Genomic DNA, 24,603 nt, shown 5'->3' with positions numbered 1-24,603 from the left:
CGTGTGGTCCTTAGGAAAAAGAGCCGTTTGCCTCTTTCCATCACACTAGTAAGCCAGAAACAATCCGGCCCGTTCCTACCTAAGCAATGGCTTTTGTGTATTCGCTAGTTATTTCCTTGGTGGCATTAATGTTTCCATCTAATTTGTTGCTTTGGTCTCCCAGTCTGTTGTCTGAATTTGTCTTTACTGCTGCCCTCTTAGACTGCAATCTCTTCAGAGTAGGGACCATCTCTTTCTTTGTGTATTTACAGGACCTAGCGCAATGGGGCACTCTCTTGGCTTGGCCTTTTTGGGCAGTACCGTATTTCACAATGGTTGTGGTAGATTCTCCATCATCGGCCATTTTAAACAGGAATGATTTGGGGGAAGTTCTACGGTCTGTGTCCTGCTGGAGCTCAGACTGGATGACCACAATGGTCCCTTCTGGCCTTGGAACCTATGAAGAATAATGGAAATCAGGGCACAAATGATGTATGAACAAATATAAGGGACAGAATTGGGAAGAATTAGTTCCAGAGAATAATTCAACCTGCTGTATTCACAAAGAGCCCACCATTGACTCTGGTGTTACTTACATAAGCCGTATGCACTATTATTCCAGAGACCATCCAGTTTCTCTGTCACGTTATTCATTGCTAGCTTGAGAGAACAAGAAGCTACTTAAACATGCCTCACTAAGAGGAAGTATAAACCACCTGATGTTACCTATTCACTGGGCAGCCCCAGGCTTACAACATCTACCTTTTATCCTCCGTCCCTCCTTCACACATCTCTGCTTGCCTAAATTATCAGCCTCCTGGGCATTAAAGTGTTAGCTTCATTTTGCATGGCGAAGTTATCAACAAGGATCCTGCACCCCACCTCTTAAAAAGTTTTGACATTTCTCAACGGAGACATCCAGACTCCTGGAAAAAGTCCCCGGGGCTTGTGGTGCTCTTTGGGCACAAACACATTTCTCAGACCCACACAGGAGATCCTTTCTCTAGGCACTCGCATGGAAAAGAAAAACATCCAAACTTTCTGTGCTGCTGTAAACCGTGCCTCTGGATCCACTGCTGCGCTCCTCTGTAAATAGAAGGCAGTCGGTGCTGCTCATTAATAGTGTGACCCCTTTTTGTTACGGAGCCTGTCAGCCACAAATCCCTTTTGTCTCTGAGCCAGTTCCCGGACCGTTTAGGTAGGAAACAATCCCACTCGGATGATAAAACACCCCTCCCCTTTATAAATGGTGTCTTGCAGTTCAATCCCGCAAAAGGGGCTGAGCACCATGGGCCCAAGGCAGCCTGTGCTTAACTAAGTGCTTGAGTGATCCCGCTGACAGCAAGTTGAACATGTGCTTAAGTGCCTGGCTGGATTGGGGCCAGGGTGCTCAGTACATTGCAGGATTGAGCCCTTGGTTCATTAGCCTTCCTGAGCATTTCCAAAGATGGAACATCTGAGTAACTTACGAAATAGGTGTGTTCTAAAGGTCTGAGCCCAAGACTGCGAGCCACAAATGCAGTCCTCTAAACCTGCCTCTGCCTTCAGAAATCCACCAGAAACAGACTCTCTGTGCCCTCGCTTAACCAGCCTGTGCTTGAGTTTCTCCATCTATAAAACGGAGGCTAAGACTGCTGTGAGTTACTGTCTATACGCTGCTAGAAAGATTTTACATGCTTGGTAATTGGGGGCAAAGTTCAGGCTTGGTATAAGGCCACTGAACGCAACATCTGCCATTCCAGATCAGACGAGTGGTTCAGTATCCTGTCTCTGATGGTGGCCAGTATTTCAGAGGAAAGTGCTAGAAACCCTTTAGTGGGCAATTGTGAGAAAGTCCAGCAGAGGGCAACGAAAATGATCAGAGGGATGCGGCACATGACTTAGGAGGAGAGGCCGAGGGACCTGGGCTTCTTTAGGCTGCAGAAGAGGAGTGAGGAGGGATTTGATAGCTAGGGTGACCAGATGACAAACATGAAATATCGGGACGTGGAGGGGAGGGGGGGACGGAGCAAAAAAAAAAAAAGCCAGAGCGCCCCCCGCCACCAGGCGGCAGTGGCACAGCCCCGTCTCCACCCAACTCTCAGCTCTGACCCCCAATACACTCCCAGCTCCCCCATCCCCTCGCTCCTGGGCCCCGAGCTGTGCAGCCGAGCCACGCTCCGGACCCCTCTTGCAGCTCCCGGCCCAGCCGCTCCCGGGCTTCATTGCACCAGCCCCACAGCAGAGGCTGCTCCACTCTGCCCCGCCCGGGACACTCGCCCCGGGCAGCCCCGCTCCGGCTGCAGGGAACTCGGGGACCCCCCCCCCCGGGCAGGGGGCGAACCAGGCAGCCGGGCCCGGCCCCTCCTGGCAGGAGCGTGTCTGCCCCACACGTGTCTCCGCCCCCCACCCAGGCCCTGCCTGCTCTGCGCTGCCCTGCAGGCTGCAGGGCTGGAGCAGCCTCCGTGCTGCGCTCCCAGCCCCGGCCATGGCCCGTGTGCAAACCTGGGAGGGAGGAGGAATGCTGCATGCTTGGGGAAGAGGTGGGGCCAGGGCGGGGAGTTGGGGAGGGATCCAGGGCAGGGATTTGGGGAGGGGTCCAATGGGGGAAGGAGGGTGATGGTCGGGGGAAGTGGGGGGTGAAAGCCCCTCCGGGCTCCGTCTGTGCACCGGAGCGGAGGGCAAAATTGCTTGTTTGTCCAGTGTCCCGACCGAACATCGGTCGGGATGCGGGACAAACAAGCAAATATCGGGACAGTCCCGATAAAATCGGGACGTCTGGTCACCCTATTGATAGCAGCCTTCAACTACCTGAAGGGGAGTTCCAAAGAGGATGGAGCTCAGCTGGTCTCAGTGGTGACAGATGACTGAACAAGGAGCAATGGTCTCAAGTTGCAGTGGGGGTGGTCTAGGTTGGATATTAGGAAACACTATTTCATTAGGAGGGTGGTGAAGCACTGGAATGGGTTCCCTAGGGAGGTGGTGGAACTCCATCCTTAGAGGTTTTTAAGGTCAGGCTTGACAAAGCCCTGGCTGGGATGATTTAGTTGGGGTTGGTCCTGCTTTGAGCAGGGGGTTGGACTAGATGACCTCCTGAGGTCCCTTCCAACCCTAATCTTCTATGATTCTACGATTCTATGAAACAACCTGCCCATAGGAGATATTCCTTCCTAACCTTCATCAGCTGGTGAGACTGGCTTGTGCCCTGCAGCAGGAGGGTTTATATCCCTTATACATTTTTATCCTATCTAATGTAACTGTGAATGTTCTCATTGTCTATATAAATGTCTAATCTGCTCTGAGGCCCTGCTACGTGTTTGATCTCAGTGAAATCTTGCCGCAGTGAGTCCCACAGGTTTAATTATGCATTGTGTAAACTAAGTCTTTCCTTTTTGGTTTTCAATTTCAACTTCACCCCCTCTCAGTCTGTTACGAGAGGGTAAATTGGAGCATGAAACTGACTCTATACCCAGGGCACCATGCATAATGTTGTTATGCAGCCTCGTTATTTTTTTTAATTGCCGCACAACTGTATTGTAAGTTGTTGTATAAAAACAAAGGCCTGATTCTCATCTATACTAAGGCCCTTTAAGCACACTTGCACTCTTTTTAAGGTCCCTTTATGGTACCTGAATGGTGGGAGATGGCCTTAGTGTAAATGAACACCAGGCCCGATGTTTCCAGCTCTCACGCGTGCAAAGAGAACTGTCAAAATGTGAGCCAAATGCAGCCGATGCAGAGACATCTGCCTGAGTGTACAAAGAGCCTTAAACACTAGCCCCGAGAGAAGGGCAGGTCCGTGAACACTTATCTCTTTCCCGGGGGTGTGGTGAGGCTTAATTAATTAACACCTGTACAGCGCTTTGAAATCAATTGATGAAAGGAGCTATAGAATAGTATAGCGTAATACACTATATGATAGGGGACCATACCAATACGTATGGGGGATAAAGAAGGGTTATATCAGCCTGACTGCCCACAAGGAGGAGGAGGAGGAAGAATAAAGATGGGATAAATGGAGGCTAGACTAGATGGCCCTGGCGGTCCCTTTTAATTCTATGGTTGTATGAGTCTAGGATGAGTGCCAAGCTTTGTTCTGCTGCTTTTTCCCCAGAGTCATCAGCAGAGCCCCAGGTCTAAAACTGGTGGTGGAGACCTTGATATCATCCCTGAGGCCTATTGGAAATATTGTGCTTATCTGCTGTGCTTTCTTCATTATCTTCGGGATCTTAGGGGTTCAGGTAAGACGCTCCCTCTGTAACCAAGCACTCATTCAGATAGTCCCTTCTCGCCCGCCAAGACAGAGAGGCCATTCAGAATAGGCTTTCCCCTGCTGTGTGAGGCAAGTCCCTCCAGGGACCTGAAATCCTCTAAACCCAACAGAGAGGCTTCAAGCTTTGTGCCTGAAGAGGGGTACCTCAGCTGCAGGGACCGGGGAAGGAATCCCAAATTCCAACCAAGGCAAACAATGATCTGTCATTGGAACAGAACCAAGCGCCCATGCCAGGCTTCCCAAGATATTTTTCCCCCCTCCTCTTCAATTTCAGCTTTTCAAGGGCAAGTTCTACTGCTGCGAAGGACCAGACACCAAAAACATCTCCACTAAAGCCGACTGCACTAGCATGCACTACAGATGGGTCCGGCGGAAATACAACTTCGACAATTTAGGGCAGGTAAAGTAGTTCTTGTTCTGTCTGATGGGCTCTTCCGAACGAGTCCCTCTCCAGCATTGACCTTCCAGTCATCTCATCGGCAGGTCCCCCGTTTAGGCCCTGGTCTACACGGGGGGTGGGAGGGGTCGACCTAAGATAGCATAGCAAATAGCATAGCTGAAGTTGGCGTATCTTAGGTCGACTTACCTGGCCGTGAGGATGGTGGCAAGTCGACCGCCGCCACTCCCCCGTCGACTCCACTTCCGCCTCTCGTGAGCTGGAGTTCCGGAGTCGATGGGGAGCGCGTTCGGGGATCGATTTATCCCCGTCTAGACTAGACATGATAAATCGATCCCCGATAAGTAGGTCACTACCCGCAGATCCGGTGGGTAGTAAAGACCTGCGCTTAGTTTTATTTATTTAAAGTTTTAACAAAACCCAGGAGCTGAGTCTGGTCCCGTTACTCACCCTGAGTAGTGCCATTACTTCAGGGCACCACTCCTGGTGTAAGGTACTGTTCAGCAGGAATAAGGGGATTGCAATCTGGCCCCCAGTGTGAAATAATACCTTGATTTTAAAAAAATAAATAAATAATTGAATCAGATGTTGTGTTTCAGTGGCATGTATAAATAAATAACAGCACTGAGCAACACTACACCTAACCCACAGATCAATCTGTTATGTAGCCCCCGGTGGGATCCACCGAGGATGTGAGGATGTTTCACCCCTGGGCTCTTTAACTCAAGCATTAGCAGTTGATGCTTTGGCTCTGGGGGTCCCTGGTTCTCTCCCCACCGTGTTGAGCCAAATGATGGCTGTCAATGCTCTGAGCAGAATCAATAGCATGACCTCACATTTTCCCTCATGCAGCATTGCCAACTCTTGTGATTTTTATCATGAGTCTCGTTCTGGAACAGCCTTCCTGTGGGAACAGTGGGGGCAAACAACCTCACTCGCTTCAAGATGGCACTTGGCAAAATTATGAACGGGACTATATTACAGGCTTGCCTGTAATAGGAGAGGACTGTACTCAGTGACTCAGGGGTCTCTTCCAGTCTCATGTCCTATATCCTATGTTCCTATTTTTTTCCCTTAAAGCCCCAGCACCTGGAGTCAGTTAATTGTGTGAGAATCTCGGCTTTCATTTTTTTAGAATATTTAGTTTCTAACCTTCGTGTTTGCAAAGAAAAGCTTGAAAAAAGTTACCCCCTCCAGATTTTTGTACACTTGGTATGGGCGATGCTGCCAGAGTAGCTGAGCAGAACCTGGTCTTTGTTTATAAGTGCATGAATGAATCTGAGTGGAACTAAAAATGAAGCTAACCAGTCAGCTTTCATTGTCCAAGCTCCGTTAAATGCAAAAACCAAACCAACAGCTTAAATGGTTAAAATCACAGTAAATTCCATTTTAAAAAATTATCTCCGTTGTGTTATGAATTGTTTTAGCAGGTCATTTGACTCTTGTTGGTTTCATTCCCTCTTTGAGGCTTGAAATACATTATGTTCCCCCATCAACATCGTCTGCAAACATTGATTGTTTTTCTCCCCTATGTACTGAAGGCAGAGGAAACTGACGTGACTAAGTAATTCTGCCATTTCTCTTTGGTCCCTATGGCCCTACCTTTCCACTGCTAGTCTGAGAAACTCAACGAGCAAATGAGTCCACCCCTTCCTCCCTTAAAAAGACCAAGAGGAGGTGAATAGCAGCAGGGCTGATCTTTATATTATTTCTTTTCCTCGCAGGCTCTGATGTCCTTGTTTGTCCTCTCATCCAAAGACGGCTGGGTGAACATCATGTATGATGGCCTGGATGCTGTAGGCATTGACCAGCAGGTAGAAACAAAAGACCTCAAAAAGTTTTACAAGTTTAGTGTTCGTGGTCCGGCTCACTACGCACAGATCATAGCTGTTAATGTAACTGAGTAACCCTCCCAGGCGCTCTGCGATGGCGCCGATTCCAGTAGAGGCCTCCAAAGTAGCAGCCTGGACCTGAACTGCCTGAGAACCGCAGCTGAGCACTGACGGGCACTTCAGTCAGGGCTCAGTTGTCCCCTGGATGCCGTCTGGGTGTGATGGGGCCCCAGTTCAGCAGATGTCTCCAGAAGGAATTCTGGGAATCTCAGCTGGAGGTCCCAACCTCCCCAACATGGCAGCTTCCCATCCCTTTAAAAAGCTACAGCAAACTCCTCACTCTATGCCTGGACAGCTTGGGTGCCTGGAGTACAGCCCTAGCCCCACCATCACCGCAACCTTCCCTACCCTCTTTCAGGCCCTGAGTGTCCATGGAGCCACTAAGAGGGAGCAGGGGCTGCGTCGTCCAGTGGGACTCTGGGCAGCCCCTATGCACCAAGGTGGGGAAGGATGCTCTTTGTGTACCTACGCAGGGGCTGGTCAGAATCTTGCTTCTACTCAGAAATGGTTGCAATGGTCCATCTAGTGCAACTTTCACAAGTGACATGGAGCCTGTCAAAATGGACATGTTTTTGACACATGAATATGCAGAAGATAGAACCCGCTGCCCACAGGCAGCTCTGAGTCAGCCCTCTTCCTCCCTCGGCATCGCTGAACTGCTGAAGAAAACACCATGCAGTGAAAGCTACAAATCATGTCCTAAGGACAGATACCTTGGGACCAGAACACCAGCTCCAAGGGGCCCTGAAAACATGTACCATTCCACTGTTGCTATAAGGAATGCATGGTGAACATGAATGTATTTACATGAAATAGAAAATAATTGGAGATGTTAAAAAGAGGTGCTACCGAATTTGGGTGTTGGGAGGCTTAAAGCATTAGCAAAATTGTCTCGAGATCCTTAGGTGAATGGTACCATGTCGTAACAGTGATAGCCCTTTGTACTTAGCATCTGCAGTGTTCAAGGATCTCAGAACAATGGGCCTCTCTTCAATTAAAACTATTTCCATTCCAAAAATTGTGATCTTGCGAGGGATTTTTTTTCCAGCCAAATTATGGTTTTCATAAAAGAAGGTAAAATTTCAGCAGGGGAGAAAATGGGTGAAAGGAAAACTTACTGAGAAACAGCCCATGGGTTCTCCAAGCCCTATTCTCCTACCCATGGGAATCCACCACTGACTTCCCACTGCTGCTGGAGACTTGACATGTCTGTTTTACAATGACACACACTTTTCTCCTCTTCTCTCTTGCCCTCTCCTGCCTCCCATCTCTCAGCCCGCCCAGAACCACAACCCATGGATGCTTCTCTACTTCATCTCCTTCCTGCTCATCGTGAGCTTTTTCGTGCTCAACATGTTCGTGGGGGTGGTGGTGGAGAATTTCCACAAGTGTCGGCAGCACCAGGAGGCAGAAGAGGCCCGTCGGCGGGAGGAGAAGCGGCTGAGGCGCCTGGAGAAAAAGCGCAGGAGTAAGGAGCTATACATGTCTGGTCGGTAGACTGCATTACAAACCAAAATCTTTCTGAGCTCTGCCTGCTTCCAAAGCAAGACTTTCGTTTTTCTTTGGTTTGGTTGACATGGGACTAAAAAGGCCGCTTTGTTTATTTACTCCTTTGGCGACGCCTTAAGTCTCAGGGCTACACGTTCCCTGGAAGTGTTCTCTATGAGCTTGATAAATGTTGCCCCTTTGTGTAGACGGTAGGCAGAGTAAAGGCCAGCAAGCCTGGAAAGCAGAGTCCTATCTGAATTACTAGTGAGCCCCTCAAGACATGATTCTTGCATTGTCTTCAGAAAGCGGGAAGAAGGCCGTTGGGCGAGTGAGGGCTTTACTGAGTAAACGCGAGCGACGTTTGCCTCCTGTGCGAAGGCAACTCACAAAGGCATCCCAGTGCCCTGGGGCTTAAAGTGTCGCCTGCATTTTGAAATTACGATGGTGGTGGTTTGATTTTTTTTTTTCTTAGATCAAATAGTTGCGATGCTTTTTAGGATCTCGGCGCATGGCCCCGCATGCCACGCACATGCTGCATGAGGGCATGAGCAAAACAGGCTTGGGGAGAGGAACGGAGTCCCAGCGCGGGGAAGTCTTCTTGAATGGAATCCATTAGACAGGATGCTTGCCTAGCCACCTATTGCAGGAGACCTTTAGCACAGAGCCGTGATCTAGGTCTTGGACAGGCCCTCTAAACACGTTGGATGGAAACAGTGGCCACTGGAGAGTCATTTGGGACCTACATAGCTTTGATAAATTCTGACCGTGGATTTCTTTTAGGGATGGCCAAACCAGACCAGAGAACATCAGAACCTGCCTGAGTCTTTGCCCATTTCTAGAACTGAACCTTCTTGAAAGATCCCAGATGTTTCAGCTCATTTTTTCCTGTCGTAATTTTTCACTTTCACTGTCCCTGCCAGGTTCCAGCTGCAGGTAGGAGATAGCAGGGAGTTGTTTGGGTAGTCCCAGCATGCCCAGCTGCAGGAAGCAATAGAAACGTCCCCAAGAACCTGTCACACGATTCCCAGCCACATTAGCAGACCCAGGAGTCTAGTTTTGAGTTGGTTGAAATTTGTCATACCTGAGTGGAGGGATACGCCCCAAGCAGCAGTTTCTTAGTGGAGCACAGACAGATCTAAGAGGCAAGGTGCTTTCAGCTCCACCAGGATCTCTAGCACTTCGTCACGTGGATTGTACCCTTATCATTATTCTGCCTCACATAACCTCCTGCAATGGCCAAGTGCCCCTTAATGACAAACTGCCAGCAGTCTCCTAAAACACAGAGCAATAGGCCTCTCAGGGAGAGCTGCTGTTAAATCAAAAAGTTATGTCTCCGCTGTAATGACATGGCAAGCAGGCGGCTGTGCTCACTGAAACCTCGGCCCCAGCCAGTTTCCTCCTTCCATCCCTGAATCTGATCTGCGCTTGAGCCAGAAGGCGGTCTGCCTACATCTCCAACAAAAATTTCCACTTCCCCCCTTGCTCTCTATTAATTTGTCACAGGAGGTTTCAGCGCGAAATAGCTACACAATGAACTCGTGCTGGGTCTTAATCAATGGCAGATTGACCTGAAACCAAAGCAAGGGCTGTGTACTTTGGATTTGTAGCTAGTCGTGGGTCAAGTGGCGTGGCTAAAATAAAACCCAGCCCAGCTCAAACCTTCCAGCCTCAAATGCCAACTGCACCTCTTCTGAGATCTGAAAAAGTTCAGAAGCAATCCAGCGTTTCTTGTTCAAGTGTATGAGCTTCCAGGTTCAAGCTGGGGTTAGAAGCAGAAACCTAGGGATCCCAGAAGGCTGTTCTTGCAGTATTTATAGCACAACAGGAGCAGTAGGTGATAAAAGTGTTGAGGGACAGCTAGTTTCCATGAGACTCCAACCCAGGAGGCTCAGAAAACTATCCGAAGCTCACTGGGTCACTGGGAGACTTTCCACTAGCTTCAATGGGCTTTCGGATCAGGCCACCAAACTCCTGTGCTTTAGAGGTTGCTCCTCATGCTATGGGGCTAGGTCCTGAGAACTAATAAACATGTACAATTCCCATTGAAGTCACCTGCAGTGCAACTCCTCTCCCAGGAAGTCACCTGCACCACCCAAAGAAATCAACACCACTCTGGATTTAGCCCACCGTAGTTTGCAATTTACTGCAAGAAATCTTTGTGTCCAAGAACACACCCAGTAGGATTGCCAGTCCATGTGCAAATACCGCCAGCTGTTTCCCAAAGAAATCTATAAATAATCAAATGTACCTCACTCTATGATGTTCAGGAAGATAAACTTCAGCTAAAGGAAGATGAAGGGAGGAAAAAGCGGATATTCCCTTTGTAAACTTCTCCTCCTAGACACTATAGAATTATCTTTAGCAGGCTGAGAGACTCTGGAGATAATGCCATCTACCTTTAAACTCTGGGATTAAGGTCTGATGTGTAATGAGTTTGGTCTCAGCGCTGTTCCCATTGGAGAAGAATCCATGTCATGAAACTCCTATGGCGCAATGGACAGCAGAGAGCTTCTTATGCTCTAGGAATTATTTTGGGGATGTTCTGTGGCCTGTGCTATACAGGAGGTCAGACTAGGTGTTCACAGTGGTCCCTTCTGGCCTTAGACTCTATGAATCTGAAAGTTGAATTACCTCCCTGCTCCAGAGGGTTTGGTTGTGCTAAGTCATTGTTAATTGCACTGGCAAAGTAATTTGGGGTATGATCACCCCACAGTTTCCTAACTCTACCTGGCCTCTGAATTTGGAGTTTTCAGCTTCAGTTCCTGCTAGCCCCGTAATCATGAGGACGATGGACAGTTCACTGATGTTTGCAGTTATTTTTTGGAAGGCTGACAGTGTATTTTCCTCGCTAGTAGTGTCGCTGTTCTCACACATAGCTTACCTCCTGCGGGGCAGTCCCTTATGCAAACTGACATGAGCTTGAAAACAAATGTGGCTGTGGAACGGGAGACAGTTTGGGAAACCACAGAATCCATGATACATTTGTGCAGCTGGATGCCTCTCTCTCTTTCAAGATGCAGAGAAGACTCGTCCCTTTCCCAACAGCAGCTGAAGGATTATTAAGGACTTTGAGTTTCCCTTTTAAGTATCTGCAACACTGCACTGCATGGCGAAAAGTATTGGGCTGAAATCCCTGGGGACTCATGGCCAGACCAAGCCTCGCCACAGGACTACAGAACAAAACAAGTTTCACCTACATTTTCCCACCAGCATGCATTGAGCCTGACGTAGATACAGCACATTTGGGAGTAAGAGGGAAGCTTAGCCTCCAGGGCCCATTCCGATCATGCAGCTCTCTGCTGAGATGCCAGGATGGGGTTGGGTTGGGTTTTTTTGTGAGGTGCACACTTCTCCATTAGGAACTGGCCTGAGACCCACCAAACTCATTTCACAGGGCCCACTACACAATCATCTGACCTCAGCAACTTGCAGTCAGCATTGGCTCAGGCTGGATTCGATATGACCCCCTAGAAGTCAAAGCCAAATCACCTGAACCAGGCCGTGCCCATTATTCACCAAAGTTCACTTGAGGCTCCCTCGATTGATACTCATTAGAACATAAGAACGGCCATCCTGGGTCAGACCGATGGTCCATCTCGCCCAGTGATAGAGGTCCATCTCTTCTGATAGAGGCCGATGCCAGATTCTTCATGAGGAATGAACAGAACAGAGCAATTATCAGATGATCCACCCCCTGTTGTCCAGTCCCAGCTTCTGGAAGTCAGAAGCTTAACCATCTTGGCTAATAGCCATTGAAGCATCTAACCTCCATGAACTTATCTAATTTTTCCTTTGTTCCCGGTTATACTTTTGGCCTTCGCCACATCTCCTGGGAACGAGTTCCACAGATTGACTGTGTGTTATGGAAAGAAGTATTTCCCTTTGTTTGTTGTAAAGCTGCTGCCTATTAATTTCATTAGATGACCCCTGGTTCTTGTGTTATGTGAAGGGGTAAAGAACACTTCCCTATTCTCTTTCTCCACATCTCCTGCTTCAAAACATCAATTCCTTTTTTCCTACCCTTGGAACAGGGATCCTGCAAGATCCTGAAGCCCCCTCAACTCCCAGTGGGAGTTTGGGTTGCTCAACACTTCCCGGGGGGCCCTTGGCAGCTCACACAGTTGGTCCAGAAGAAGCCTCCAAACCATAACAAGCGGCACTTGTAAGCAAAGAGCAGAACTCACCAGTAGTCTGTAGAGAAAATGGGCTATAGCACAGGCAAATGAGAACTATCCTAATCATAGGTGGTTGCTGTGTCTGGTGGTGGGTTAGGTTGATAACAGGTTGTCCCTGGCTCACTGCTCTGAGGCCGAGCAGAGCCAGGCCCTGTCTACGTGAAGGACGCTGTTGAGTTGCTTTCCCAGAGAACTCCACAACCCATCTTAATTCATATAGAAGCCTGGAAAGGTCAGCAAGGAAAGAGCGTAGGAGATATTTGTAGACCAAGGGCCCAGGCGCTGCACAGATGTGGAGTGTAACATTTCCCCCAAGCATGCGCAGTGAGGAAGACAGCTCTCTGGAAGGGAATCAAGGCAGACATAGCAGGCAAGTTGAGCTAAGTGTTTCATCACATGCAGGGCCTACAAGAGGTTACCTCAGATCAGCTCATTCTCGCGCGCGTGCTTGGAGGATCCCTTCCTGACCGTGTTCGGAATGGCGAGCTTTGGATCGGAAAATGTTTTTTAACTAAGTGAAATCAAACAACGGTCACTTTTTAAATTATCATTTAAATTTAAACTCTTGATTTAAACAGCCAAAATCCCACCCATGTTATGTCAGTTAATTTAGAAGACTATGGGTTTGGCTCAAAATGTTTGCAGACTCAGAAAGATATGAAGTGTGGCTGGTGCCGTGTGGACTCTCTGTGTGTGTACGTGACGTACCGTGCCTGTGAGGTGACGCAGTGGCCGTCTTGGCCTGCACAGTGCTGTGTGCTGTTGCCATTTTGTACCAGGAGGTGGGGGGTGAGGAGAAAATGGGCGGGTTGGCATTGGAAGAAAGGTGTATGCCAAACCCAGCCATGCGTGCGAGGGAGCGCAAGACCGAGTCAAGGTGGTTCAGCAGCCAGCCACAGCTTCACCTGGGGCTCAGCTGGGCTGCAGGGGCCATAAAAACAGGCAGAGTGTGAGAAACACTGAGATGTATCCTCTTCCCAGGAGGCCAAGGGGTGACACACGTAACATACTGTGGGCAGCAGAAGGAGGCTGTCGCTGGCAAATACAGAGTCTGGCCACCTGCCTGTCTGGGACTAGCTTCCGACTTGTGTCTGTCTAGTTCTCTGTCTGTGTATGTAAAGCAAGCCATATGTTGTGTGTCCTTAAGTGCCTGTGTCTATGTACGTAGGGATGTGTATGTACACAAGTGTAAGGTAGAAGCACATCGGGCTTTGGCCTACGTCTGGGACATGATTAGCAGTCTTGGGGGGCAGCTTGCTCACAACCTGCCTATGGCACAGACAGAGCTGGCTCTGCGATGAATGTTAGATAATTATTGACTAGCTCTGAGGGCACATCTGCCAAGGGTTACAATAGTTTGGAGACTGTGCGCCATTGCCACAGACCCTGCCCATACACTGCCACACCCTAGAAGGGGTTCCATGAACCCAGGGCCCAGCGCTTTGTTCCTGCGCCGACCCCCCGCCCCAAGCCGGTGGGGATTTGGATGCAAGATGGTCTCTTTTCTTCTCCCCAGACCCCTTTCCCTCCCCCCTCATGATGAGGCCCCTCATCAATCTCTTGCCGCTGTAGCTATCTAATCCCCTGCACTCCTCCCCTGCTGCCTGTGAAATCCCAGCACTAAGCACTTCCCTGGTCCCTGTTGAACATCGGCAATGGCGGCCTGCTGCCTGCCTCGCTTCCTCACCTGGCCGCCCCGTTGCACGCAGCCCGGCTGGGATCTCCCTCAGCTGGGCTGGGCCGCAGAGATTCAGCAGACAGTCTCTCTGCCTCCTCCCTCGCTAATCGCACAGCAGGATCCCAGCCAGGGATGGGCGGACACGGGTCATGGTACTGTCCCTCCAGCCAGCTGAGCCAGGGCCCTAAGCACCACGCTCCCCCTTGCTACTACTCACCGTCAGCTAGTGTGGCACCCTACCTCTCTCCAGCAGCCTCCCCCACCCTTCCGAGAGTTAGAATAACTGGGGGAATAGGAGGATGCTGGGGTGCCTGCAGTAGGTGCTGGGGCAGCTTGCTGCTTGCAGGGATTGTGGGGGAGATAGACAGCCGGATTGCCCCTCTCCTCCCCTTTCACAGCCCCCCATGCCAGCGGGGGGAGGAGTTGGTGGCTAGCAGGAGGGGAGCGTCATTCCTCCCACTTGCCCCAGCACCTTAACAAAAAACTTCCTCCTGTGACCAGTGTCACTCGAGAAGCACCTCGTGACTTGGCATCTTAATTCATATAGAAGCCTGGAAAGGTCAGCAAGGAAAGAGCGTAGGAGATATTTGTAGACCGAGGGCCTAGGCGCTGCACAGATGTGGAGTGTAACCTTTCCACCAAGCGTGTGCTAGTGGGTCTTATGGAGGCAACATTCCCAGTGAGATCAATGGGTGCTGGGTCTGACCGAGGTGAAGTAGCGACTGCAGGGACTGGCGGTGATGATTTGTATGCAGCATATTCAGCGGCGAGAGGCTGATATTGACCGGGAGAGTGCCAGGCAGGCAGTGATTGATATTTAATGAGTTTAGTGTAAGCAGGAGAGAAAGAGGTTTAGAATTCAGGACCAGCAAGTCCTGCACACAGCTGGCCTGACAAACATTGTTGCCCTTGTCCACTCTCCCCCTCCCTGTTATTTCTGTGCCCTTCTTACATCTTGTGTCACATTAGTGTCTTCCTGTGTATTTGTGCAGCGCCTAACACAACGTGGCCCCGATCCTGACTCGGGCTGCTGGGCATCACTGTCATGTATCTAATACGAAGTGTGAATATGCTCTTAGGTATCTTTGCCTACAGGTGACGCTGGTGGACTAGGGGTCAGAAGACCTGGATTCTAGCTTAACTTCTGCCACTGTTGCTGTATAACCTTGGGCTAGTCACTTCCTTCTCCGTGCCTCTGATTCTCCACCTGTGACAGTGGGGATACAGATACCACCCTTTATAAATTCTTTGAGATCGATGGACTAAAGGCACTGCTTAAGTGTTAGATATAATCGTGCTGTATATTTGCCAGCTAACTGCCCTGGAATGAAAAAGAGGGAGGGTGATTGAATAAATAGGCTTTAAAAATAAAATTTGGTGGCTTTTTTTAAAAGCAGAACTATGTGGTGCCACAATGGAATTGTTAATGTGAAGGTAAAACTTCAAGATAAGCTAACGTGTTCCTCCTGACTCGATCACGGCCTCCATCAGATATAGCCACTGCATAAATAAAAGTGCTGTAATTTTATTATCCTGCGGCTCCTAGCCTTTTGGTGAGGCTTTCCAAAGACATAAAGTGAAACTCTCCTCCCCAGATTAAAAGCTTTGATTAAAAACAAACGGATCAGTTTGATCTCTTCTGTGTTCAGAACACTGGGCCAATTTCAACCCTGTTGTCATGGCTGAAAAGCCAGTGCAGTTGAAGCTGGGGGCATTTGGTCCGTCAAATACAATCTGATGCCAGGTTAAAAGTGAGTGGTGCTATGCCCCTTCAAAGGCTAAACACAAGTACTTAAGACATCGCATACAGAAAGGAGAGAGCAAGCTGGATTGAAAACCAAACCAGTGGGCGACAGCACTGGGATGGCCCTTGGTCTAATGATGAAAAGTTGGAGTTCAGTTTTTAATACTGTGGCTAGTTCAGTGAACCATGGAAAGATCAACTACTGCTGTGGACAGCCTGGTTCTCAGTGCCAGAGCGTACACGATCACAGCTGACCTTTAATTTATGTCCATTCCCTTGGGGATCCTGGATGGACAAATTAACATCCAGACGTCTGTGGTATGTAGAAGGAAGAGGTTGGTTTGTTGAACAGACGCCAAAGCTGTTCCCTAATGAGACCTGCACTTCAGTGTGCTGATCGCAGACAATTCTCCCTGAGGACGATGAGGCATTGGGGATGCTAAGCAGCATTCAGGATCATGTCCATTCTTTCTAATCCATGTGGTGTGTGAGCTCTGTATTCTATAGCCTATTTGAGCTGTAACTGAAACTTGTGCACTGTGTACCTGTATGTTTCATGTCTGCCTAGGAACTTAAAAACATTTTGCTTATTTTTCCAGGCACCTTTCTTAATACAGGTATAAAACCAGCCTATGGGAAGCATGCACGTAAACCCACTTGGCTTTCTAATGTTTCATTGCAGAGCAGACTCATGGAGCAGCTTTTTAGGTAGCACTTGTAATGCCAACCTGAATGCCTTTTAAATAGGAGATGGTGCTTCATTAATTCTCATGTCAGCAAAATCTCAAGCAGAGCAGTCTAAATATTCCCCAGGGAAGGTGAGATTCTAACTCATGCAATTATTAGTCAATGTCAGGAAGCTGGGGGAGAGAAATGAGAACGGTTCACCTCTTGTATACCTTTCATGGTCTCTCTCTTCCCTCCCGTGTTTCCACCAAGTCAAACCTTCAGCAATAACTGATAGAGGTAATAAGACTGCTTTTGACATTTGGTCGCAGTCAGCTGGCTGCAATATCATCAGAGAAACCATTTCTATGGAAAAACCAAGGGAGGCTTGCATTCTGCCTGATGGTGTAATTAATGAAGAGCTTGACATTTTCCCACCCCAGCAATGCAGTGTTCTCCTCATCAAGGCTCTCCTGTAGATTCCTCTGTCTCCAAACCTTAGCAGCCTGTACAGTAAGTGTGTGCAGCGAACCTTCAGATGAAACGCACGGTAGCCTGGAGACTATGACGGCATATTCTCCTTGGATATTGGTAATACACACAAATGCATGTCTTTGATTGGACCGAAACCAAGCATGCAAATGACAAGCTGTCACTTTTTGTGCAGATGACTTAAAAATACTATGTCTAAAAGAAATTGGAATAGACAGTGATTCGGCAAAGCTTTGAGCCCATGTGATTGGTGACTTTTCAGGAACTCTTGGTGTGTTCCTACTGCACCGTTACATCAAAATACAAGCCTCATCATTGGTCAAAAAGAAATAGAAATGCAACAAAAAACATGGGACTGATTTTTCTCTCTTGTTGGTTTCACACCGGCTTCAGTGGGGTTACTGCTGATTTACAGCAGCAAACCTGAGAGCAGAATCTGGCCTGTTGTCCCCTCTGCACTTCCCTGCATGCCACATTTAGCAGTGCATGAGTAGCATCTCCTTAAATGGCCATTGCTTGGGTTACTGCACTCAGCATGATGTTGCTGCATGTGTTTCCAAATGTCATCAAACTTTACCCTTGGATTGTCTTTGTATGTGTCTCAAAGTTTAAAGTTCTTTTCCATCCATTAATTGGCTTAAAGAAGTTAGGGAACTCCAATAGATTAGGAGCTTTCAAGAGCTTTTTCTGTCTCTTTGCCCACCTCACATTAAATATCTCCCAGGCTTCCAAGCAACCAGCTAATCCTTCGTGTCATCTTCCCCACAATGCAGAACAGCACTACACATCTGCTGAGCATATCAGATCTATTGTACATACTGTACATGGCACCTTCATGCTGTACAACATCTATACACATACTGTACATCATAGAGAGGATCCCATATACTATACCTATAGCTCATCATGTATGTAGGGAAAGGTCTTTTTCAATAGTGGGGCAAAAAGCACTCCTGTGCGGTAGCAATTTCCAGGTAGAGTATTTAACTCTGGACTCACACTTTATATTAAGGTGCATTATATAAATAGTTGATAAAGAGTTAATAAATGATAATTGGTTCTTTTAATAAATTGCTAATAAATTGTTATAGATTGTTATAGTCCAAAAGGTCAATAGATGATCATCTGTAGTACCTTTTACTGATGTACTTATAACCAGCTATAGCACATACTATTCATGTCTGTCACATGCTTGTAAGAGCTATTAATCATTTATTAACAATAAATGTACCTTTAATATAAAGTTTGATCAATTTGGGTAAACCTTAGCCCTTCCTGCATGCTGATTTTGCACATTCCCCAAGAAGCCAGTTCCAAATTTCCACATGTGATAAGCCTGAACGCACAATGTGCTTCCATGCACAAACTTAAATAAATATTTTTTAATTTCAAATAATGCTTTTTATAGCTATACCATAGGATTAGCCAAACTCAGCTATACACAGCAAAGACCATCGCTCCAGTTCAACAAAATGTATGGGATTTATACCCGTAATCAAAAACAAAACACACAGAAAAATAATTGTTTGCTTTTGTGTTGTTTTTCCATCTCCACGGGCATTAAAATTAAGTCTAGGTGACCTTGATAAAAAAAGCGTTCAATATGTCCCCATTCCACATTTAACCACCAAGAAAAAATAGTAGCTAAAGGATATGGGTGGATCCAGTTCCTTCTAACCAAATTATTTCAGTTTTTGCATTCTGATTCTGGCATCATCCATATTACCAAAAAATAATATTACAAGTGCCACTCCAGCTGGAAGATATTAGCAAGGATGGGAAGATGAGCTCCTGGAGCCTTCTGAGTGTAGTTGTTTCATATTTCCCTTCTTTTAAAATAAACTCTCTCCTGCTTTCAACTCTTGAGACATTTAAAACTAGATTGGGCAAAGCATTAACAAAAACACTGTCAGAAACAATCCTGCTGTGGCTTGGATATATGGCCTAATAGGTCTCTAGATTTGGCCCTGATTTAGTTATTTGTATTTTTATGCTTATTAAATTTGAAACAGAATCAATCGGAAAGACCACAGTCAAAATCTATTACTACACACACAGTAAGTTTACTACACGATCACGGGGTTGTAGCCAGAAACTAGTTACAGTGGCTGTGCTCAGGCTCGTTACGCACAATAAATTTCTCAGTTAAAAAAGTTCTTGACCGAAGGCACAGATATTAAGTTCATGTGGCCACAGTCCAGCTATTTTCCTGGTTACTCCCCTGCCCTGGTTCTTAAATTTCAAAAGAACTTTGCACTGCATAACGTTAGAATTAATGTTTTAATATATTTCACTTTTAGCATGTTTCCTTTGGGTGACCCTCACTCCTGGGCAGTGGGACTTGAGTGTTGTCCTGCACAGGGTGAATTTCACCCCACTGGAGGCATACAGCAGAAAATGTCACACCTCCAAGCACCTGTCTAGATACAAAAGAGAGAAGGAACTAACACTATTACAGTCTGCACTATTTGATGTGCTAAGCCTCTGTCTTTGAATCATGGCCGCTTTCCGTTTGCAAATCTGAGTTACTTACAACGAAGTCATTGTAGGGACAATAGGTACAGAACATTCCACCCTACCTCCTGGGGACCGTTACCCTTAACCTGGTCCCCTATACTAATAACCATCCGCCAACATGTGTTCCTCAGCTGCCTCATCCATCCTTGCATTCCCTCATAGGCCATGCCTAGCTGGTAAATCCCCTTTCTCATAGAAGATGAGTCCAGGTTCCCATTCTCATTCCCATTGACTTGCAAGTTGTCTGACTCTAGCTGAGTGAGAAGTAGAGATGCTCAGCCTGGTCCAGATAAAACAAGAACTGTCCTGGCTCTTTGCCCCAAACTGGAATTGAACCTGTTGTGGGTGTGAAGACTTTTCCTTCTTTAGCTTCTGTTTCCAACCCTGCCTCTTGCACTCCCTGCTTCCAACCAGAGGGGGAAGTGCCTGAGACAGTATGAGTGAGGAGGCTGGTCTGACTAGAAGTGGTAAGTACAATGAAATCTTGCAAGAGAGAACCTGGCCTTCCAAGTTATCCAAGACATTTCTGTGGGCCCAAGAAGCCTGGATTGTTCTGATAAGGTATCTGATCCTTTTGGGTGCTTAGCTGAACTGAGTCTCCGAAGGGCCGTTGTCGCTAGTTGGGAGGCCTTTGTTCATTCCGTGTGAAGCTCAGTGCGTTGTGTCTGCTCAAAACTCTTTGGAAGCCTCTGATCCCGGTCGGTTCATAGGAGGAGCCCACCCGGCGCCCAATTGTGTGTAAGAGACAACAGTCAGGAAAGGATGTTGCGTGATACCCGCCAATGTGCCTCACCCTGGTAGGAGGGAAACGTGGTCATTTCCGTGCGTTTGCTTGTCTCTTTCTGCAGAAGCCCAGCGCAGACCCTACTATGCTGACTATTCCCCGACGCGGAGGTATATCCACACCCTCTGTACCAGCCACTATTTGGACCTGTTCATTACTTTTATCATTGGGGTCAATGTCATCACCATGTCCATGGAGCACTATAACCAGCCCAAGGTAAGAGCCTCGTGCCCTCCTTGGAGAGCAATCAGACAGTGTGTCAGCGCAATTAAGGACCATATCCTGTTCCCTGAATATCATGGGAGTATGACCATCGATGTCAATGGTATCTGAATATGGCCCTAAGCGAAAACTGACACGAGAGGGTTCCCTGTTCTTTGAGATGCTTCTGAGGACATCAAGTATTTGGTACAATGAATTTATTGTACCAATGAATATAACTGTAGCCCCATTTCCAGCTTTGATTAGAGCCAGCTGTACCGTACTGCCAGAAAAGAGTCACCTCTTGAAGCAAAGGGCTTGATTCTCCTCTTGTGTAAACGGGTGTAAATCAGGAGTAATGCCTTTGAAGTCAGTGGAGTTACACTTGTGTAGGGGTGAGATCAGAATCAGGCCCACAGAGGATTAAGTGGACTTTTCCCTCGAGAGCGATGAAAGAAAAATTGCCCAAATAATTGGTCTCCTGATTTTAGCAGTGTCCTATTGACATTTGCCATGTTAGTTTTTCATTACCAGGTGGAGTAAAATATGCCAATGTTTTAGAATATTCCATTAACTGATGTTAATATGCGATGAGTGAGCTCAGGGTGGCTTTCTTTCCTCACTGAATTTGGAGTAAATCAGCTCTGTTTACATGTAATGCTTTTGCCTCAGACACCATAAAATCCCTTTCTCTTGACGAAGCCTTAGGCATATGTGGCAGGGCACCTCCTGTGTCTCACTGGCTTTCTCCCTCGGGCGGTAGGGGGACTGGAATAAACCCACCTGACTCCAGAGGTTTTTCTCTTCACTCGGGTTGTTTTTTCCTTTATTTCCCTGGTGGGCCGCAGAGTAGGCCCAAGAAGTTCTCTTAAGCAAAGTGAAAGAAACCCCCAAATACTTCCCTTGCCTCTTCCAGGTGCTACCCCACTGCACTGGCTCCTCGTTGCCCGGGGTTCCCCAAGCTGCTGTTGTCTTGGTTTCTTTCCCTGTAGGGAGGGGAGACGGCCTGTCTCTCATCTCTCCCCTCCCCTCTCTCACCAGAAGAGGGGTTTTTAAAAGCCCCTGGCAGCCCTTACCTGGCCTCCCCTGTCTCTAGTTAACCCTTTTTCAGGTCCTAGGGCAGTGGGCCCCAAACATTTTTGTCTATGCCCCCCCTTACCTCATTGGTCGTTCCCCCCCAACACCCCGGGAGACACAGTCGGGAGCCAGGACCGGGGCCGACCCTGCAGCTGTGGCCTTGGCTGGGAGCGGGGCCACGGTCGGAGCCGGGGACTGTGGCAAGGAGCAGGCCCGTGGGTGGGGCTGGGAGTAGGGTTGCCAACCCTCCAGAATTGTCCTGGAGTCTCCAGGAGTTTAAGATTCATCTGTAATTAAAGATTATGTCCTGTGATGAATCCTCCAGGAATACATCCAACCAAAATTGGCAACCCTAGCTGGGAGCCAGGGGCCATAGGGAGTAGGCCCACGGTCGGGTCCAGGAGCTGGGGGCTGCGGCCGGGAGCAGGGCCAGACCTGCAGCTGGGGCCAGGGGTGAGGCCGGAGTGTAGCTGGAGGCAGAGCGGGGCTCTCTCTCCCCTCCATTCCCCTGTGGGAGCTGGTCTGGGTCCCGCCGCACCTCCCCAAATGTTCCTCCATGGCCTCCTAGGGGGGCATGTCACACAGTTTGGGGACCAGTGTCCTAGGGAACAGGGCCTTCACCCGTCTAGGGCTGATACATTTGCCCTTCACCACGCTCTTAGGACTTGTCAGGACTGACTTTGTCACACACAAAGCTTTTGGCCTGTCCATCTGTATTACAGGAGCATTACAGAGTATTATCCCTCACAGCTCTCCTGAGTCTGGGTTTGCTTTTTAATAATGTAGGGTTTGCCATGTCACCTGAAAATGATTCTCTGGGAAGCTAAGCCAAGATACACCAAGCCTGTGTGTGTGTGTGTGTTTTACGCCACCTGTACTTTTCTGCTCCTGTGATTCCTTTACACAGCAGCCTCTGTTTTATTTCTCCTGAATCCGATCTCACCTACACGTGTGTTGCATGAGTGTAAATCAGTGGAGTTCCTCTGGGTGTACATCAGTGTACATGATACAAGAACTGAACCCAGAGCGAGGGAGATCTTAAGTGAAATAATAAATGGCCACATTGTAAAAAAACAAAGGTGTCTATTTTATTTTAGCAAAGAGTCTTGTGGCACCTTATAGACTAACAGACGTTTTGGAGCATGAGCATGAGCTTTCGTGGGTGAATAAAACGTCTGTTAGTCTATAAGGTGCCACAAGACTCTTTGCTGCTTTTACAGATCCAGACTAACACGGCTACCCCTCTGATATTTTATTTTAGGCAATATAATTAGAATCAAAATAGAGCAAGGCAGGCGTTCAGAAATGCCAGGCCTATTACATCTGTACAACTTTCAGATCACATTTCCAAAAATCAGCAGAAGTCTATCCCACGCATCGGGGGAGAGCAGTCGCACAGATGTCAGTAGGAGAATTTTGCCCTGAAATTCAGCCATCTCTGAAGTTCTGTGTTCCCCTGTCACCGAAGCAAATGAGCGTTTCTTTTCTCTAATATTTCTGTTGCCTTTTTGTTTCCTATTGTGTTTGGTTTTGTTGTTCATTTTTCTGAGTTGTAAGAAACCTATGGCCACATTTGACCAGAAAACAACCCCAGTCAGAAAAAAAAGCTCTTACTCCAGGGCACTCTATTTTAAGATTTGAGCTGTGTGTTTTTTTGCTATTGTTGGCCTCCAACTCCAATGAAATCCATTATAAACAGTCATCATCTTAGAGTATAAACACTCTGGATTCCTGACTTCCGAGAGCGGCTTTATAGAGGGAGCGAACATTACACCAAATATGGAGATACTTTGCCCATCACTGGAGATGTAACGCATTTCGAGAAGGCAAGATTTCATCTGTCTCCATTATTATTTATTTTGCTGACTGTATTAAACTAAGCTGAATTCCTAGGAATAGCCGCACCGGAATAAAGCAATGATCCGTCTAGTCCACTATTCTGTCTCTTATCATAGCCAACTCTAGCTATATCAGAAGACAGTGTAAGATATTCATAATGCATCTTATAACAAAATTATAGTAAGTGGGAAAGGGGTTGAATTTCCTCTTGTTCCTCATGTGTTCAGCAGTTTATGCCCCAAAGTCTGAGGATTGATCGATAGCCATTGTAATTTTTGGACTAGCTGGTATCACTGCTGATTATGTTCTTATTCAGCTCAACGTCTAGTTGTTTTTCAAGTTTTGCTGTGGTATTTGATGCAATAATATTTCATAGCAATGATTCCACAGGCTCATTCTACTTTGAGTTAGAAATAGAGGGCGGATCAACCCACACAGTGCAGATCTGAATCTTGAAAACTCCCAAAGAGTCGGGGGTCTGGAGACCTGGTTTTGGTAGGGTCCATCTTTCGTTAAAATTTAACTATTTTTAAGCAGCATAGAAACTTATCTTCTCAATTTCCGTGTCAGAGTGATTCTTTTGGGGCCTAATTCTGATCTCACACTGGGGCAAATCAATAGTAACTCTTATGAAGTTATTGGAGTTATACTGATGTGAGTTGCAAATCAGGCCTTTAAACTCAGAATCAGGTGCTCTGCATATGAATGAATACGAGTTTCCAAGCATCAGCCGCTTTATCCCTCCATTTGTGCTTTGCCCTTTCTTTTGTCTCTACCTCTACCATCCTCCTACCTGCCAAGTGCTTTGTGGTGGGACTAAGGTAATGCAGTTGTATAGAACTAACAAGTGCCTTTCCTTTCAGTCCCTGGATGAAGCTCTGAAGTACTGCAACTATGTGTTCACCATCGTTTTTGTGTTTGAAGCTGTTCTGAAGTTGGTGGCATTTGGTTTTCGAAGATTCTTTAAAGACAGGTGAGATTATTTTCAACTCCTTTGTGTTTGGCCCAGGGTCTGAACCAGAAGCCAGGCAACTGAAGCATTGTTGTAAAAATAACATAGTTGGATACAAGAATCTCTATGCTGATTAGCTACCGGGGCTGTTTCGCAGCCGTCAAGACGTTAGCAAAAATGATGATTGACACCGCTGGTCACGCTTTGTAAAGGGAATAGGAAATGAATACAAAGGGTTTAAGTGTGTTCTTAGCCCCTTTCACTGACTCCACCAAAGAATTTATCACTGCTTAGTTATGCTTGGCCTTGAGGTGACAGTCAAGCCACTACCCTTAGTACATGCATGGAAAAGACTATTCTTAATAATCTAACAGCACCATTTCCTGCAGAACTGATGTCCTATCCAATCTAGACTAGTCCGTGGGCAACTTGCAGGATGCTAGCTAAGTAAACCCCCCAGCAACGGGCAA

The 24,603-nt window shown here is 47.4% G+C and overlaps 1 protein-coding gene across 7 annotated transcripts in view; it reads left to right on the top strand.

The window, feature by feature from the left end:
* Nucleotides 1-24,603, top strand: part of CACNA1H (calcium voltage-gated channel subunit alpha1 H) — a 590,082-nt gene that overhangs the window by 531,035 nt on the left and 34,444 nt on the right. For 6 of the 7 annotated variants that reach the window (XM_044981153.1, XM_044981154.1, XM_044981156.1 and 3 more), the window contains 6 exons: nt 4,073-4,199; nt 4,506-4,631; nt 6,353-6,442; nt 7,796-8,009; nt 20,129-20,280; nt 24,045-24,154. In XM_044981153.1, coding sequence (XP_044837088.1) covers nt 4,073-4,199; nt 4,506-4,631; nt 6,353-6,442; nt 7,796-8,009; nt 20,129-20,280; nt 24,045-24,154 — 819 coding nt within the window. The remainder of the gene's footprint in view (nt 1-4,072; nt 4,200-4,505; nt 4,632-6,352; nt 6,443-7,795; nt 8,010-20,128; nt 20,281-24,044; nt 24,155-24,603) is intronic. The other variant, XM_044981155.1, reaches the window with a different exon arrangement.

The sequence above is a fragment of the Mauremys mutica genome, chromosome 11 (assembly GCF_020497125.1).
Source record: "Mauremys mutica isolate MM-2020 ecotype Southern chromosome 11, ASM2049712v1, whole genome shotgun sequence".
NCBI classification, from domain to species: Eukaryota; Metazoa; Chordata; order Testudines; family Geoemydidae; genus Mauremys; species Mauremys mutica.
Note: the sequence above shows the minus strand (reverse complement) of the source record. Positions and strands in the feature narration are given on the sequence as shown.